The sequence below is a fragment of the Leucopleurus acutus genome (assembly GCF_964270905.1).
Source record: "Leucopleurus acutus genome assembly, chromosome: 2".
NCBI classification, from domain to species: Eukaryota; Metazoa; Chordata; class Mammalia; order Artiodactyla; family Delphinidae; genus Leucopleurus; species Leucopleurus acutus.
The window spans coordinates 76,510,842-76,524,385 of NC_139143.1; the positions used below are offsets into that span (position 1 = coordinate 76,510,842).

General features: G+C 48.2%; 1 protein-coding gene across 2 annotated transcripts; it reads left to right on the plus strand.

Annotated features, from left to right (window-relative positions):
• Positions 1-79: 79 nt before the first annotated feature.
• On the plus strand, positions 80-1,537 carry TSTD1 (thiosulfate sulfurtransferase like domain containing 1; the record flags this gene model as incomplete). Of its 2 annotated transcripts, XM_082832965.1 has the most annotated exons (4): positions 80-155; positions 364-486; positions 1,001-1,163; positions 1,267-1,537. In XM_082832965.1, 4 exons carry the CDS (start codon positions 80-82, stop codon positions 1,316-1,318), a joined length of 414 nt encoding a protein of 137 aa, XP_082689091.1. In that variant the 3' UTR covers positions 1,319-1,537. The 2 variants fall into 2 exon arrangements, with proteins under 2 accessions (XP_082689091.1, XP_082689092.1); XM_082832966.1 differs by lacking the exon at positions 364-486 and having other exon boundaries at positions 117-155.
• Positions 1,538-13,544: the final 12,007 nt, after the last annotated feature.

Genomic DNA, 13,544 nt, shown 5'->3' on the forward strand with positions numbered 1-13,544 from the left:
GCTGTGCGAGAGGCGGTGCCTTCGCTTCCGGTTCCGGTCTCGGCTTGGCTCCGGCTCCGGCTCTGGGAGGGCGGGGGAGATGCTGCGGGCGCCCAGGGGGCTGGCCGGGGCCGCATTCCCGAAACTCGCGTTTGCGGCGCGCACGATGGCTGGAGGTACCTGCAGGGGAGACCTGGAATCTCGTATAGGCTGCGCGTGGAGACCCCCGGTGGAGGTGCACGCGGAGGGAGGCGCAAAGGGGCGTGGCGGAGGGCGTCCTCGCTCATCCCCCGCCGGGTAGGGGCGCGGCCCGGTGAGGGGGTGCCGCGGCAGCCGGGCCTTGCAGTCCTGCTCCCCTCAAGGCTCTCGTGCCTCCTGCCTCAGAGCCCACGGTCTTGCTCCCTGAACTCCGTTCGCTCCTGGCCTCGGGCCGGGCCCGGCTCATCGACGTGAGATCTCGGGAGGAGGCGGCAGCTGGCACCATCCCTGGGGCGCTCAACATCCCGGGTATGGGACTGAGAGGGGAAGCCCTGGTGGTGGAGTAGAGAGGCCGTCCAGGAGAGTCGCAGCCCATGGGACCTCACTTAGGATGGTGTGGGGAAGGCACTGGTTACGGGGCTCCAGTATTCCGGTAGCTCCCCAAACTTCCCTTAAGAAGGGTTGATTGGAGGCGGATCCTGGCCGCGGAACTGGCCCTTCAAGTTTGAGGGGATAACAGGCGACATGGAAGTGGCAGGCCAGCTTCTGTACACGCTCGATCTCCCCAAGGCTGAATGCCTGACTTTGCCCGCTCCTCACAAACTAGGGAAGTGGCTTCCCTTCAAAGGTCGTGTGGCTGACTTCCTGTGCAGGTAGGCTGTATCTTGTCCTTGAGGTTGGGGGGTGGTGGTCACCGTGTGTTGTTTTGGGGCCCCCTGGAGATTTGTTCGACCGCAGGACCAGTCCTTCCAGGCCCGGCCTCAGAGCCTGAGGTTGCCAAACTGCCGGCTTTCCATTCTGTCCTCTCGACTCCTCCTGCCAGTGTCAGAGTTGGAAACTGCCCTGAAGATGGAGCCAGCTGCTTTCAAGGCTTTGTACTCCACCGAGAAACCAAAGCTGGAAGATGAGAACCTCATTTTCTTCTGTCAGAAGGGCAGGCGGGGCTTTCAGGCCACACAGTTGGCCCGGGGCCTTGGATACAAAGGGTATGGGGATGGTATGAATTGCTAGCTGGGGCGTGACTGGGGACTGCCTCCTGGGCACTGCCTCCTGGGCTTGTCCTTCCCTCACCCCTCTTTCTCTCCACAGGGCTCGGAACTACGAAGGGGCCTATAGTGAATGGTTCCAGAAGGAAGGTTAGGTAGAAGGTGGCTTATTGAATGCTCCCTCCACCGACCCATGGCCTCCTTCACTAAGAGTGATGAAGGGGCTGACTTGCTGGGTTGGGCAACTTCTTACAGTGCTGTGCACCAAAAGCAACAAATAAAGAGCAGTTCAATAAAGTATTGGAAGCAATTTGTCAGGTGGACTGAAAACAGTTCTAATCTTAATCTAGACTTCATTTCAGCCCTAGGTTCTTCTTCCAGCATTCATCTGCTCCTGCACCCTCACACACCAAAACCAAAACCAAAATGAAAACACCCAGCAGTTTGCTGAGAGACTATAGTTCAGAACCACCTGGCAGTTTGTTTATCTATTTATTGGCCGCGTTGGGTCTTGGCTGCTGCGCGCCGGCTTTTCTCTAGTTGCCACGAGTGGGGGCTACTCTTCGTTGTGGTGCGTGGGCTTCTTACTGCAGTGGCTTCTCTTGTTGCGGAGCACGGGATTTAGGCGCGTGAGCCCAGTAGTTGTGGCACATGGGCTTAGTAGCTCCGCGGCATGTGGGATCTTCCCGGACCAGGGCTCGAACCGGTGTCCCCTGCATTGGCAGGTGGATTCTTAACCACTGCACCACCAGGGAAGTCCCCACCCGGTAGTTTAAAAAAAAAAAAAAAAGTCTTGGGCCCCATCTCAGATTTGGAGTCTCGGCAGTGGGACCTGGGCGTTAGTGGTTTTACAAGCCCCTCAAATGATTCTGATGTGCAGTCAGGAGCCAGAACCACTGCTCTAGACCAGAGATCAGCAAACTATGGCCCCACTTGGTCTTGCTGCCATGACCATTGGCTTACATATTGTCTATGGCTACTTCTGGCTAAAATGGCAGAATAGTTGTAACAGAGACTGTATGTTCTTCGAAGCCTAACATTTTTACTATCTAGTCCTTTATAGAAAAAGTTTGCCCACGCTTGCTCTAGATCTTCAGGTCCCCAGCCACAACCTCACTTCTCTCAGACTTTGTCACTGGATTGAGAAAATGAAAGGGCTCTCCCAGGCAGTCGCGTGAAGGAATGGATGCCACTCTTAAATCCTACACTTGTGTCAAACACAGATTACAGGTATGCGGAGTTCCTCCTGTGCCAGCAGAAAGAGGTCCCAGTTTTTAGCAACACTGTTCTCTGATCCCACAGTGGATTTAACAAAATTTAACTGGTAAAAAAAGAAAAGAAAAAGCGCATGTTTACTGAGATAAAATGCAACACTATACAGTAGGTATATAACTTCCCTCTAGCATAGTTCATGGTTTAAAGCAGCAGTCCCCAACCTTTTTGGCACTAGGGACTGGTTTCGTGGAAGACAGTTTTTCCACGGACCAGGGGCGGGGGTGAGATGATTTTGGGATAATTTACGCACATTACATTTATTGTGCACTTTGTTTCTATCATTGTTACATTGTAATATATAATGAAATAATTCTGCAACTCACCAAAATGCTAACAGGGGGCGGCGCTCAGGCGGTGATGCGAGTGAGGGGGAGAGGCTGTAAATACAGATGATCTTCACTCACTTGCTCGCCTGCCGCTCACCTCCTGCTGTGTGGCCTGGTTCCTAACAGGCCACGGACCGGTATTGGTCCGTGGCCCGGGGGTTGGGGACCGCTGGTTTAATGCATATGGTTCCAGACCTTCTAAATAAATATATATATTTTTTGCGGTACGTGGGCCTCTCACTGTTGTGGCGTCTCCCGTTGCGGAGCACAGGCTCCGGACGCGCAGGCTCAGCGGCCATGGCTCACGGGCCCAGCTGCTCCGCCGCATGTGGGATCTTCCCGGGCCCGGGCACGAACCCGTGTTCCCTGCATCGGCAGGCGGACTCTCAACCACTGCGCCACCAGGGAAGCCCCCCCTTCTAAGTATTTTAATGGCAGAGTTTTGACTTCTTAAATTTGATTTACAAAAGTTTTATTCCTTTTTTTGTGGAAGAAAAGGTTGAATCAGAGATGGACCCAATTTTCTGATTTTTCAAGTTTCTGGAGAAATTCCTTCAGACATTTCCTGTATTCCTTGCCTTTCTCTCACCTTTTCCCCTTCTGCCTTTCGGGGGACTGAACCCAGCCCTCATACATCTTTTATCTCACAGTCTACACTGCACACTGTACAAAATCTTCCATTCATCTGAGCTCTCCACCACCTTTCACAGACCTATTTCACTCTCTCCCTGAAATAGTCACAATACTGTTAAAATACCGAGCTTAGATGGACATTGTTGGATCGGAGATGAAGTTGAAATATGTGAAAGAGTGTAGTCTAGGGTCTGGCAAATAATAGGTATCAGTTACTCTTTCCCCAAATACCCAAATTCTTTTGGTTCTCAGACTAGTTGGGAAATTTTTCATGGGATCTAATTTCCTTCTTTGAGTCTTTTTTTTTTTTTTTACATCTTTATTGGAGTATAATTGCTTTACAATTGTGTGTTAGTTTCTGATTTATAACAAAGTGAATCAGTTATACATATACATATGTTCCCATATCTCTACCCTCTTGCATCTCCCTCCCTCCCACCCTCCGTATCCCACCCCTCCAGGTGGTCACAAAGCACCGAGCTGATCTCCCTGTGCTATGCGGCTGCTTCCCACTAGCTATCTACCCTACGCTTGGTAGTGTATAAATGTCCATGCCTCTCTCTCGCTTTGTCACAGCTTCTCCTTCCCCTTCCCCATATCCTCAAGTCCATTCCCTCTTTGAGTCTTAATTTTCTTTTTTCCCTCCTCAAGTTTTGTAATTTGATTTCTTTTTTTATTGAGGCATAATTTACCTACAATAAAATGCACTGGTTTTTTGGGGGTTTTTTTTGGTCACACGGCATGTGGGATATTAGTTCCCCGACCAGGGATTGAACCCATGCCCCTTGTAGTGGAAGCATAGAGTCCCAACCACTGCACCGCCAGAGAATTCCCTAAAATGCACTGTTCTTAAGTGTTCTGTTCATTGAGTTTTGACAATCGCATGCTTACAGGTAACAAGCATCTTAAGCAAGATACAGAACACCAAAATCCCCCAAATTTCTCTAGGGCGCTTTTCCAGTCAATTCCATCCCTAATCTCTTTCTAGGCAACCATTTTCTATCTTCTAACTAGAAAACTAGTTTTCTAGCTTCCTTCCTGGCCTGCTAACCTACGCTACTTGCTTTCTTCAGTTTAGCTGATGAGGGTTAGAGAGGATCCTGGAAGTAAACTGAGCTGGCCCACTACATGACCACGCCCTCTGGCTTGATCATTGTTAAGAGAACATTCCTCTTTCTCCCTCATTGACTATATGGTTCATAATCTTGATAGGCTGTGCCAAGCCATTACCTTGCCCTTTAACATTCTCTTTCCCTTTCCTCATAGCTAACTATTTCAGCAGGTGAGGCTGCAGAGCTAGAGCTTACCAGCTCTATGTCTTTCCCCTGCCTGCTCTCTTTCCATGCTACCTCAGACTCCTCTCTTTCACCATATTTTATCGACCGTAGGTTTGCGTTGACTGTGTCATCATATCTAGTACATTATGTTTTTTGTTGTTTATCTCTCTCAGTTGATTGTGAACTCCTCAAAGGAAGAAACTGGCTTTCATTTCCTCACCTCCAGTGCCTGGGATCTGAGTTCTCAGTAGGTGTTTGTTGAGCCTAACTGGCCTCCCCACTTTCAGAATCTTCTAATGTCAGTCTTTCTGAAACATCGCTGCCTGCGCAATCTTAAAATAACATTTTAATCTTATCAGTCAGAGTTGATAATTTACAATAGGTCCTTGTTGCCTAGTGGCTCAAGCACACGTCCTGGCCTGGCATTTCGAGCAGTCTCTAGTCTGGGTCTGGCAACACCCTGCCTTTTCAAACATATCTTTCAGTGCCAGCTCCCATCAGGCTAGTCTCTTTAGTGGCCCCAAAGTAGATCCTACTCCTTTCTGACCCTGCCTTTACTCAACACTTACCCTGTTTGGGAAGCTGCCAGCCTCTTTTGTGCCACACTCAATTTCACAAAAATTAGAAGAATGTATTTGGCAGGATGCTTGCGGTCTTCATCTAGAGGGCTTGTAAACTGAAGGAAAAGGGAGAAAAATAACCAGATGAGATGGTATAACTGATCCATGAAGGACAGAAGAAACAGGAGAATGGTGGATAAGGCACACACCTCTATGTAGCACTTAACACACTGTATTATAAATTATGTCGTTCTTCCCCTTTGGACTGAACTCTTTAAGGGGAGGGACTGTTTATCTTATTTTTGTATGGCCAACAATGAAACCAGAACCTGGCATAAAGGAGGTACTCAATAGATGTTGAATTTTTATTGCGGTGTTTAATAATTCCCAGGGGAGAAAATGCAAAGGGAGAAAGTTGGGAATATACTCACGAATGGTATCATGGCATGTTATTATGTAAAGAGCAAAGGCTATGAATCAGAGTTCTGAGTTCCAGTTCTGACTCAGCACTACTTAGTGGTCACTGCAAGTTACTTTTTAACTATTCCACTTCTCACTTTCCTTATCTATAAAATGGGGGTTAAAAGACTATCTCTTTGGATGGTTGTTAAAGTTTACTGGGATAACATATGTAAAGTGCCTGTCATTTAAAACGTGTGGATTTAGAGATGTACATATGAGTAAACACAAGATAAATAAAATAGCATAGATATCATTGAAACTTGATGGAAGGGAACTTATGACTGGCAGTGGAAAAGTGGTTTTTTAAAAATATTATTTATGTTAATTTACAAGGGGGTTGTTTTATTTATTTATTAGGCCGCGTCAGGTCTTAGTTGCAGCATGCTGGCTCTTTGTTGCAGTGCACGGGCTTCTCTCTAGTTGTGGTGCACGGGCCCCAGAGAGCGCGGGTTCAGTAGTTGCGGCATGCAGGCTTAGTTGCCCTGTGGCATGTGGGAACTTAGTTCCCCTACCAGGGATCCAACCCGTGTCGCCTGCATTGGAAGGCGGATTCTTAACCACTGGACCACCAGGGAAGTCCCCAAAACTGTTTTGTTTTGTTTTAAAGAAAATATATTTAATAGAACAGTCAGACAATATAAGTGTTCAGCTTGATGATTTTTTACACACTCATTTAAACACTGCTGTGGTCAGAAAACATACACTGTGATTTGAATCATTTAAACCACGTTGAGACTTGCTTTATAGCCAAGTGTATGGTCAATTTTTGTATATGTTCCATGAACACTTGAAAAGAGGGTATATTCTGTAGTTTTAGGGTGTAGTGTTCTATATATGTCAGTTTGGGCCAGTTTATTAATTATTTTGTTCAAATCTATAGCTCTACTGACTTTTTTTGTCTGCTTATTCTATTAGCTACTTATAGAGGTATGTTTAAATCTTTCATCATGATTTGAATTTGTCTTTTCTGCTTTTCTGGCATTTTTACTTACATATTTGGAGACTATGTTATTACATGTTACAGATTTAGAATTGCTACGCTTCCTCCGGAGTGGATCCTTTTCTCACTATGTCCTTCTTTATTTCTGGCGATGCTTCCTACCTTAAAGTCTATTTTGTTTGCTGTTATTACAACTACACCAGCTTCATTTAGGTTAGTGTTTACATGGTAATCACAGACCATGTCTCCTGGAATTCATATTAACCAAAGAAGAAAACACTAAGCACAATTAGACACAAGAAAAGCAGATTTTTTTAATTAAAAGAAAATATCAGTTAAGCTCATAGCCAGAGACTCTAAGGAGAATATGCGTCAACAGAGTTGAGAGTCTTCAGAACCTAGACTTGATAGTATTTCCCGGTGGGAAGCCCTTCCAGCTCATTTATTCCACTAGTTTTCCCCATCCTAATCTTATTCCTCAACCTATCAAGTCCTCCAATTAATTGACCTTACCCAAATTTCACTATTATTTTCCTCATGATTTTATTTTCCTCCTAATCTAGTTGATTCCATGCATGGCTCGTCATTATCATCATTCTTTTGCATAACTGGGACTAAACTTATCAAGAAAATTCAAAACCAATATGAAGGAAATGTTAAAACATGACGAAGAAACCTTAAAAGAAGACTTGCACAAAAGAAAAGACTTAAAACGTTCTTGGATAGGAAGACTCAGTTCCATAAATATATCAGTTTAGTTGAAATGAAGAATAGCCAGAAAAATCTAGAAAAAGAACATCAGTAAGGGGGAGCAAGCCCTACCAGCTATTAAAATATATTAGTTAGCAATTAGATAGATGAGTTCCAAACCCCACACTGTATACCAAGATAAATTTCAAAGATTTAAAGTAAAAATGGAAACTATCAAGAAGAATTATTTTATTATCTAAAAGTGGGGGAGATATCTCTAACTTTAAGTCAAAATTCAGAAGCCATGAAAGAAAAGACGGAGAAAATACAAAACAAGCAAGCCTCTGTGTGGTAAAGACAAACATCACACAAGTCAAGTCAAAAGACAAACAGCAGGGGACTTCCCTGGTGGTCCAATGGTTAAGATTCCATGCAGGGGGCACAGGTTCAATCCCTGGTCGGGGAACTAAGATCCCACATGCTGCGGGGCCAAAAACAAAGAAAACAAAGACAAACAGCAAACTAGGGGAAAAATTCAACTCATAGCATACGCAAAGGGCTAATTCCTTGACTATAAAGAGCCTTATAAATGGATAAGAAAAAGACAACCATCCCAATAAGAAAGTGAGCAAAACAAATGAAGAGACAGTTAACAGAATACACATGACTCTTAAACCTACAGGGATGCTCAGCTTACTCATAAGAGATACAAATTAAAACTAAACTGAAGTTTCAATTTGCATTTATCATTTTAGCAAAAATTTAGATGTTTGATAAAACACTTTTAGCAAGACTGTGGGAAAATAGATATGCTAATAGATTATGTAAATATAAATTGGTACAACCTCTATGGAGGGCAATTTGTCAATATCAATAAAAATAATTGTAAGGTCGGATCTTAACAAACGGCACCACGAAACAGAGGAAAGCTTCAAGTGAGCTTCATTAGGGAGCGCTCCCGGACGAGGTTCACTGGTCCGAGAGAAAGGGGCCAGAGAAGTCGCACCCGGGCGAGGGTTGGGCAAGATTTTATAGGCGAAGAAGGGAAAGGGATGTGGTGAATCCGGGAGGGCGCAGGGTATTCCTTATTTGGTGGTCTTTTCGGGTATCCTGGGGGACCGTTAGTCCCGCCCCACGAAAGGCGGGAAGGCTGGGCTGGGTTTAAAGTGCCCAGGTCAGTTCCTGGAACTGGGTGGTCCGGAATGTCTCCAGGGCAGCTTCTGGAACTGGGTGGTCCGGAGAATTTCGGTCTGATGCAACCTGTGAATCTGATTGTGTTCCCCTGCCTCGGGCCAGTTGGCCTTACATCCCGACATCTTTGGTGTAATGGGGCGGCGTTCTGTTCTCTGGCTACTTCATGCTGAATGGGGGCGTCGAAAGGGGAGTCGGGCGACCAGAGGTCCGAGGCTTAGGGGAGACCAGTGGGGGGTTCTGTAGGAAGCAAGGTGTAAGGGCCGAGGAGCATTTGGTTTGTGGCCACCCGAGAGACTTCCTCCATGCGCCTGCGAAGGAAACTAAGAAAACAGGGAGCAAACGTGAGCAAGATACAGATGAGAATTGAAGGGCCTAAGGTTGGTGTTAGCCAGGTATAGAGGGTGGATCGCCACCAATCGGGAATTGGGGAGGCGAACTGTTGGTGTTTGCGTTGGAGTTCTTCTCTTAAGCGATGGAGGGCTTTTACGTTGTCTTCGACGAGTCCTGTTTCATTGATGTAATAGCAGCATTCCTCCTGTAGGAAGAGGCAGGTACCTCTTTTGTCGGCCGTCAGGAGATCCAGGGCTCGTCGATTCTGGAGAGCGACTTGGGCTATGGAGGTGATTTGGCGCTGGAGAGAGGAGATGGAGCCGGCAGAGGCTTCAATGGCTAGCTGGAGTTTATGTTCTAAGTCGCGGGATGTTGAAACACTGTGTGTTAGAGCTCCCTCCCCCCGAGGCCTGCAGCGACCAGGGAGGAGGTGAGAGAGATGCCTGCGACCAGAGGAAGAAAGATAGCTCTTTTTCGTCGGGTAAAGGGCGGCGTGATTAGCGAGGAAAATTCGGCTTGGCTATCCAGTGTGAGTTGTGGGACGAGAGTAACGGGGATACATGGGAAGGGGGAGGAAGAATTGATCTCTTTTGTGAGGGAACCATTGCACCACAAAAACGTGCCTGGTGGTGCTTTAATTGATGTGCTTACCGTGAGGGATGAGTTGCAAAGAAACCCAGTATCAGCTAGATTTGGGCGGCTGCCGTAACAGATGGTGAGATTTTTTGAATCAAGGAATATGGGGACTTTTAACGGGGAAAGAGGTGGGTTTTGGGAGGTGTGGGAAGTAGAATTGAAGGGCTGGTCGAGCGGGACAGCAGTCAAGGGTGGCCGGCCAGGCGAGGCACATAGAAAGCAGTCGGAGATGTTACCTATTCCTGTGTGGTTGAGTATCTGTACTGCTTGACGGACGAGGGTCAACCAAGAGAAAGGATCCTCTTTGTGTTCGGGGTGAGGTAGTTCGTGTCTTAGGGCTTGTTCTGTTTCCTGGATGGCAGTGGCTTGTTTGCTCAACTGTTGGATAACTTTGGGAATCAAACTGATATATGAGCGAAAGACCCTGATAGAGCCCACGGGGTAGGCATCAGTTGCCCATCGGTAGATTTTTCCTTGTACCCCTTTTACCCATCTTGTGTCCCAGGGATCTTTGATGTTGATGAATAATTGACCCTTGCCATTTGTGGTGAGCAGGTGGGATTGTCGGAGCGAGCTCCTGGTATCTAGTTTTGCCACATGGATGTTACATGAGTGATAGGGGCACCCCCCCATAGGTCTCATTCCACCATTGACAGTAGTCTCGGGTCTGATCGTAAGTGAAGCAGACAGCAGGGGTGGACCGGTCTGGAGTGGGAAGGATGGTTTGCCATCAATACCCATGACCGAGATCTGGGAAGGAGAAACTGGCCCAGAATAAGTAGGCAGGACCGAATAGGTAGCCCCCGTGTCCACCAGAAATGAGATGGACTTAGCCGCTACCTGTAGCGTTACCCTGGGCTCGGCGAGGGTGATGGGGGTCTTCGAGTCCGATGGGGGTCTTCGAGTCCGGGCGCCATCAGTCGTCAGCCAATCCCAGCAGTTCGAATGGTAATGCCGTTGGGTCGGCCTGCCCCGCGCGTGGAGACGCTGAGGGAGGGCCAGTCGTAGGGCAGTCACTCTTCCAGTGGCCCGTTAGCCCGCAGCTGGGACAGGGCTTAGAAGGAGGTCGGGGATTGGGACATTGGCGAGCCCAGTGGCCTTCTTTTCCGCATTTGAAGCAGGCCCCCGGCGGGGTTGCCTTTTGCAGACCCCGTGGATGCTGTGATCCACGGGAGATGGCCGGCCTTAGGGCGGCTACAAGAGCTTGGGTTTGGAGGGCCACCTTCTGGTGCATCCGAGCCTGTCGGCTGGATTCTGCCAAATCCTCACGGCCATTATAGACTTTAAAGGCCATCTTTACCAGATCTCAAATAGGGGTTTGAGGGCCGTCTTCTGCCCGTTTTAATTTCTTTCGGATGTCCGGGGCTGATTGGGTGATAAAATGGGTGGCTAGGACCGCTGCCCCTGCCGGGGTGTCGGGGTCCAGCCGGGTGTAGAGAGTTAAGGCCTCTGTAAGGCGATTGAGAAAGATAGCTGGATTTTCGTTAGGTTCTTGGGTTATCTCTTTTAGTTTTTCAAAATTGACTACCTTATGAGCGGCAGCCTGCATGCCAGCCAGGAGGCATTGGATCATGAGGTCGCGTTTACGGCGGCCATCTTGGCCATCCTGGTAAGTCCAGCCTGGATCGGTGCCGGGTACGGCAGTCGCTCCGACAGGCATGGAGTTGTTGGTAAGGTGAACCTGATCTGCATGGTTTCGGGCAGCAGTTTGAATTCTTTCCCTTTCGTCAGGGGTCAAAGTAGAAGATAGGATCACAAAGATATCGTGCCAGGTTAGATCGTAAGCTTGAGAGAGAGAGCGAAATTCTTTGATGTAGAGGGAAGAGTCGGCAGAAAAGGAGCCTAATCGTTTTTCAGTTTGAGAGAGGTCCTGGAGAGAGAAAAGGACATGGACTCTGTCCAGTCCTTCCGCTCCTGCTACCTCCCTCAGAGGGCAGAGGAGATTTGAATCTTGGGAGTCGTGAGAGTGTGTATGTGCACTAATTGGCGAAGCAAGGGCGTGGGAGGAGAAACCGAGGTGGGGGAACGGTTGGAGGGGCCGGAGCGGGTTCGGGAGGAGGAGGGACCGCCTCAGGGTAGGGTGGAGGTTGGAGAGGAGCTCTGGAGGGGGGAGAGGCGAGAGATTCGGTGGGTCGGCTAGTGGAGAGGGGTCATCGTCAAAGGAAATTAAGGGCTTGAATGTAGGAGATGTCTGTTTGGCAAGAAGGATCTGGGAAGTGGAACAATCGACGCAAAGGGAGGGGCGGGAGCACAAATACCAAAAAACCTGAACATAGGGGACCTCGGACCATTTGCCCGTCCTGCTGCAGTAATTATCTAGATCACGGAGGATGTTAAAATCGAAAGTCCTTTTAGGATTGATTGTCTAGAGGATATTGTGGCCAGGCCACAGTGGAATAGAAAATAAGCCGTCGGCAACGGAAATCTTGGGAGAAGCCGAGGGCTGTAAAATTGGCTAGGAGACACCCCAGGGGCGTCTTAGAATCTGGTTTCGATTGTGAGGTTCCCATGAACCCCAGTCTGTCCCTGAGTGAATGGAGAGGGAGAGAGGCGTCCCTGGTCTCAGTCTCCAATTCACGGCAGGTCGGAGGGCGGTCAGGCGATTGGGACGTCTCCACAGTTGCCCGAGGCCCGGAGAGAGGACGGAGGAATCCCTGACGCGGCCGTGATTAAGGACAGGGAGTCGGGTGGGCAGGGACTCTGAGGGTCGGAGGGAACAAGGGAGGGGGACTTACCCCGTTTTCTGCCGGATTGGGTGGATGAGTAGAGGTTCCCTGGTTGTCTCCTGGGGGAGGGGAGGAGCGGGTTTCGGCACCAAATATAAGGTCGGATCTTAACAAACGGCACCACGAAACAGAGGAAAGCTTCAAGTGAGCTTCATTAGGGAGCGCTCCGGGGCGAGGTTCACTGGTCCGAGAGAAAGGGGCCAGAGAAGTCGCACCCGGGCGAGGGTTGGGCAAGATTTTATAGGGGAAGAAGGGAAAGGGGTGTGGTGAATCTGGGAGGGCGCAGGGTATTCCTTATTTGGTGGTCTTTTCGGGTATCCTGGGGGACCGTTAGTCCCGCCCCTCGAAAGGCGGGAAGGCTGGGCTGGGTTCAAAGTGCCCAGGTCAGTTCCTGGAACTGGGTGGTCCGGAATGTCTCCAGGGCAGCTTCTGGAACTGGGTGGTCTGGAGAATTTCGGTCTGATGCAACCTGTGAATCTGATTGTGTTCCCCTGCCTCGGGCCAGTTGGCCTTACAATAATAACCGCGGGCTTCCCTGGTGGCGCAGTGGTTGAGAGTCTGCCTGCTAATGTAGGGGACACGGGTTCGAGCCCTGGTCTGGGAGGATCCCACATGCCGCGGAGCAACGAGGCCCGTGAGCCATAACTACTGAGTCTGCGCGTCTGGAGCCTGTGCTCCGCAACAAGAGAGGCTGTGACAGTGAGAGGCCCGCGCACCGCGATGGAGAGTGGCCCCCTCCTTGCCGCAACTAGAGAAAGCCCTCGCACAGAAACGAAGACCCGACACAGCAAAAGTAAATAAAAAATAAATTAATAAACTCCTACCCCCAACATCTTCTTAAAAAATAAAATAAAATAATATAAAATAAACGCTGATTAATGACAATGACCTGAAAAAACATATTAAAAAAATAATAATAACCGCATATATCCTTGGACCCAGCATTCACACTTCTGGAGATTTATCGGACAAATAACCTTGCATCCGTGTGAAATGATATATGTATGTGTTTATTCATTACCTTATTTTTTTAATTAATTAATTTATTTTTTGGCCGCAGCACGCAGGGATCTTAGTTCCCGACCAGGGATTGAACCTCTGCCCCCTGCAGTTGAAGCACAGAATCTTAGCCACTGGACCACCAGGGAAGGCCCTCATTACCTTATTTATGTTAGCAAAAGACTGGAAGCAATCCAGGTATCTATAAGTTAAAACTGGCTAAATAAACAACATTATAAACGTACAATAGAATATTATGTAGCTGTAAAAAAGAATGAGGAAACAGTGCACTTGCGAAGGATCTCCAAGACATGTTTCAAGTGAAAAAAAAAA